The sequence below is a fragment of the Etheostoma cragini genome, chromosome 7 (assembly GCF_013103735.1).
Source record: "Etheostoma cragini isolate CJK2018 chromosome 7, CSU_Ecrag_1.0, whole genome shotgun sequence".
Taxonomy (NCBI): Eukaryota; Metazoa; Chordata; class Actinopteri; order Perciformes; family Percidae; genus Etheostoma; species Etheostoma cragini.
Genome location: NC_048413.1, coordinates 6,649,572 through 6,654,536, shown reverse-complemented (window position 1 = coordinate 6,654,536; position 4,965 = coordinate 6,649,572). Strand labels below are relative to the sequence as shown.

The 4,965-nt window shown below is 39.8% G+C and overlaps 1 protein-coding gene across 1 annotated transcript in view; it reads left to right on the top strand.

Moving 5' to 3' along the window:
* The first annotated feature begins 361 nt into the window (after positions 1-361).
* Positions 362-4,965, top strand: part of pfdn4 (prefoldin subunit 4) — a 7,602-nt gene continuing 2,998 nt past the window's right edge. Inside the window, exons 1-3 of the mRNA XM_034877512.1 lie at positions 362-571; positions 1,662-1,769; positions 3,522-3,662. Of these exons, the coding sequence (XP_034733403.1) occupies positions 548-571; positions 1,662-1,769; positions 3,522-3,662 (273 nt within the window). The 5' untranslated portion in view covers positions 362-547. The remainder of the gene's footprint in view (positions 572-1,661; positions 1,770-3,521; positions 3,663-4,965) is intronic.

The following is a 4,965-nucleotide window of genomic DNA, read 5'->3' as shown; positions in this document are numbered from 1 at the left end:
CAGGTCGGCGGGAAGACAACACGAGGGTTAAGCCTTCTTCCTATAAACATTGAAAATCACATTGAAAATTTTAACTTTTTCTTAAATTTTTGTCCCTTTTTTCAATGTTTGTCCCTTTTGTTGACGTTTACAACCCTACATAACACTGACTTATTTACTAGTTTTACATTTATTTTGGGAATTTATGGTCAATTAACCTCATTTATAGGAAATGATACCTAATGTTTGAGTTAGAAAAGCAGAAATTAGGAATTATTTAGACTACAAGTAAAGGAGTGGATGTTGATGGATAATCACAGACTGGAATAATCATGTTATCATGACAATCATTTTGGACATATTTTGGGTAGTTAAAAAGAACACTTATATAAGAAACGGATCAATTTGACCCGAGGACAACAAAAAGGTTAAAAGGACAAAATTCAAGCATTTTCCGGTCATCTTTGACCGTCATTCTTTAGCCGTTTCCTAGCTTCGACGCTAGGTGGGGTCGAAGCTATACTATTCTGTGGCGTGCTGCCGTCTATGTGCAGTCGAGGAAGCCGAGATGGCAGCCACCATGAAGGGACCTGTAAGTATTGAATTAATATTCGTTGTTGAGTTAGATACACTTCGTTGCAGTCACCGCTGGACATTCATATAAAAACAGTAGAGATGTATGTGTGTGTGTGTGGGGGGGGGGAAGCCACAGTTGCTGCTGCCAGTAATACACAAATCATGGTCACGCCCTCGTGCTAGCTCATGTCAACTACAACGTTAGTAGCAGCTAGCGTAATGCTAACGTAACATTAGCTAGATGTATTCTACGTTTAAAGTCAGTTAACCGAGAGTCCCGAGAGTTTACTAGCCCAATGATGATAACCAGCTAACGAAAGTTTGTGATAGTTTGCAACGGGGACTGACAAGACACTACCGTTACTGAAGCTGTAGTCTTGCATGTAGCTTGCTAGCTTACACTAGCTTACGCTAGCTACTGTGACCATTTAGCTACATTCATTCTAACGTAGCTCGCTAGTGAACCAACTAGATTTTTTCATGTTCGGTTTATCTGGTCCGCTTAAACCACAGGTGGACGAATTACACATGTATTTTACTTAAGTAAAAGTAGCAGAACCACAGTGAAGAAATATTGTTGTAATTTCTTTAGTTATCTTAAACAATCAAAAATGTTGCAAAAAAAATTCAATCAGAAATTATTAACTTTTTTTTATATATATTTATATATACCCAATACATAATTACACAATTAAAAGATTAGTTTGAGAGGGAGAAGGCAAAGCAAATAGCTTATTTGTATAAATATTCAAGTTTAGTTTATTACTTGACACAGAGAGTGCATATGAATAACATTTCTACAAATATGCCAGTTGGCTCATTTTTTTTGTAGTTCCCAGAAGGCACAGATGCTAGAATGCATGCATTGACAGTATAATCAAAGCAAAAAGCAGTGGGAAATGTGCAGATACAATCTACACCAGAAAAGACTACTCTTATAACAAACAGAATGAACAGTTGCATGACAACACATTGTTAGGTCTGGTGATGTAGGACTATTAAGTAAGTAAATTAGTAAAGCACATTAACCTCAGGGTTGTACTTAGTACAGGACAGTACCCACTACCACCACTCACAGGTTTAACTGTTTTCCCTTTTGTTTGCAGGGAGTTGAAGATGTGAACGTTACTTTTGAAGACCAACAGAAGATCAATAAATTTGCCAGGAACACGAGTCGGATGACCGAGCTGAAAAACGAAATTGAGGCAAAGAAAGTAAGTGCAGTGTGCTGTGAATATCACACACTCAGGGTTCACTGTGTGTTCAGCTGAGTCTACAAAAGTCATATTTCAAAACCTTTTGGACAATCATGGGCCTCATTGGGAATAATATACAGTGTTTAGATCTGATACTGTGTCTCTTAACTGACTGACTGACTGACAGAATAACGTACCTCACTTGCAACAGTCCTGTTTTGGTGTGGACTGAAATGTTGCTTTTTAAATCTTTTGTAAGGAAGTGTTTCGTAAACTTAATGACCATTTGGAGTCTGTAGTTTATTAATTTTAATGGGATAAAGTGAGAGGTGTGTGTGCACGTGCGTGTGTCTGAGCTGAGCCATGCTCTCTGTGAACGATGCAGAGAGGACAGAAGGTTGTGCTCTGGCACAGAAAATGAAATCTCAGATGGGCCGATCTGGACTCAGAAATGGCACATACTAAGGAAAGCTCTAGTGGCTGTAATTCTGCACCTAGGCTGAATCCCATTTCTCCATCTTACCCCTACCCCTTGGCCCTTGAAACCAAGTGGTAAGGGCTAAAACATCCCCCTATGAAATGGGGCACCACTTGGTTACATCACCATACAGTATTGATCCCAAACTTCCAAGATGCCGTCTCCAAGTGTCTCTATGTCACTGCGTGGGTTTTGACAACAGTGTCATTTGCATTTATATATTTTATAGTTATTTTATGTTCTCTTTGGTGGTGCAGAGGCAGATTTTCTTATCTGTGTAGTACTTAGGTCTGTTTGCAATGCACATGTGTATACACACTGTATGGTGTGTTGCATATCTGTTGCAGTACAACAAAAATCTTTATTGCCCAATAAATATAACATATATAAACAATAAATAAACATAGCTGGCAAAAACATTACATAAAATATATTACAGAAGCATTATCTTACATGTCAAACACACATAAAAAGGCACTCAAATGTGTAAAACTAAAAGACAAAAGACCACAAACAAATAAACTACAGCTATTCTGATACCAGTCTGAAGCCTGTTGACCAGTAACCCTTCCCTCACATTTCTTTCATCAGTGTCCCGTATCCTAACCAACAACAATGTACAAGTGCATGAACAGGACTTAAGTACAAATGAATACAATAATACAGCACCAATACAATAATGAATGGCTACAACATGAACACATGATATAAGACATTTCTGCTTGTTTTCAGCCCGTCATCTGCTGTGTGTCCTCCTGCGTCCCAGTGTGATACAGGACGGTTTATATAGTATAAAGTGGATCAGCTGCTGTGTGTCCTCCTGCGTCCCAGTGTGATACAGGACGGTTTATATAGTATAAAGTGGATCAGCTGCTGTGTCCTCCTGCGTCCAATGTATACTGTATATTGATATCCCTCAGTTTCAAGTTAGCTTGTGTCGTCCCTTAATTTTTTCTTTCTTTCACTGTCTATGGTATTAAGGGCCATACACCCCTCCCCTTCAATCAAAATGGGTATTGGGACAGCCCTTAGTCTTGCGTGAGTGTGCAAAACCTAGGGGAAGGTGTAAGGGGTAGGGGTAAGATAGAGAAATGAGATTCAGCCCAAGACTGAACTTTGAGAAAGAGACTTCAGATACAGTATTAGGGGACCACTGTAAAAGCATCCGAAGGCCACCATGTCATGGGACCTTTAAGTGTGGTCAGAAGGGCGATACAAATGTTAAATTACTCCATACTAATTTTGTTAACAGTCCAAATTGAGTCTAATGATCTGCTAATGTCTCTCTGCAGAAATCGCTGCAGAACTTACAGGATGCCAGCGACGACCTAATGATGTTGGACGACGACGCTTTATTGATCCCATATCAAATCGGCGATGTCTTTGTCAGTCACAGTCAAGAAGAAACACAAGAGATGCTGGAGGCTGCAAAGGTAGGGCTCCCCATACCTGTTCATACTCATCAGACCCTCGTTAAGCCAAAGGCATCAAGTTAAAGGCCTGTGGTAGAGAATTAACAATGAAAGATTTAGAAATGTCATTTAAATAACAATGTAGCAAGTGTTTTCACAGTTTTATTTAAACTACTACTTTTAAAATAATACTTTTTTTATTTTTGTCATCAAGTTTTACTGAATTATAATATTTAGATGGATCTTTTAACTGGATTGAAACAAGAGCCAGACTGCATGCTCCATATTAACTTTGAGTATTGTATTTTGCACAGATTCTTGCCTCATAGCAAAATTGAGCCAGTGAAACATTGCGGCATGTGTAACTGTCCTCTGAGTTTACTAGCATTTCTGAAAAGCCTCCATGATGCACCCATTAGACTGTGCTTGAGATCATATTTATAGTGCATTTTTTATCTACAGTGAGGAAAACAAGTATTTGATAGCCCTGCTATTTTGCAAGTTCTCCCACTTAGAAATCATGGAGGGGTCTGAAATTGTCATTGTAGGTGCATTTCCACTGTGAGAGGCATCATCTAAAAAAGAATCCAGAAATCACAATTTATGATTTTTTTAACTATTTATTTGTATGATACAGCGGCAAATAAGTATTTGAACACCTGAGAAAATCAATGTTAATATTTGGTACAGTAGCCTTTGTTTGCAATTCCGGAGGTCAAATGTTTCCTGTAGTTTTTCACCAATTTTTGCACACACTGCAGAAGGGATTTTGGCTGACTCCTCCACACATATCTTCTCTAGATCAGTCAGGTTTCTGGGCTGTTGCTGAGAAGCACAAAGTTTGAGCTCCCTCCAAAGATTCTCTATTGGGTTTAGGTCTGGAGACTGGCTAGGCCACGCCAGAACCTTGATATGCTTCTTCCAGAGCCACTCCTTGGTTATCCTTGCTGTGTGCTCCGGGTCATTGTCATGTTGGAAGACCCAGCCTCAACCCATCTTCAATTCTCTAACTGAGGGAAGGAGGTTGTTCCCCAAAATCTCATGCATGGCCCTGGTCATCCTCTCTTTAATACAGTGCATTCGCCCTGTCCCATGTGCAGAAAACCACCCCCAAAGCATGATGCTACCCCCCCATGCTTCACAGTAGGGATGGTGTTCTTGGGATGGTGGTCATCAGTCTTCTTCCTCCAAACACGGTTAGTGGTCAGATGAGACCAAAAAGTTGTATTTTGGTCTCATCTGACCACATCTCTCCGGGAACCATCACCTTATCGTGGTGGAGAGGTTTGTGTGTCCCTATGAACCTGAGGGCTGTGTTGTCTGG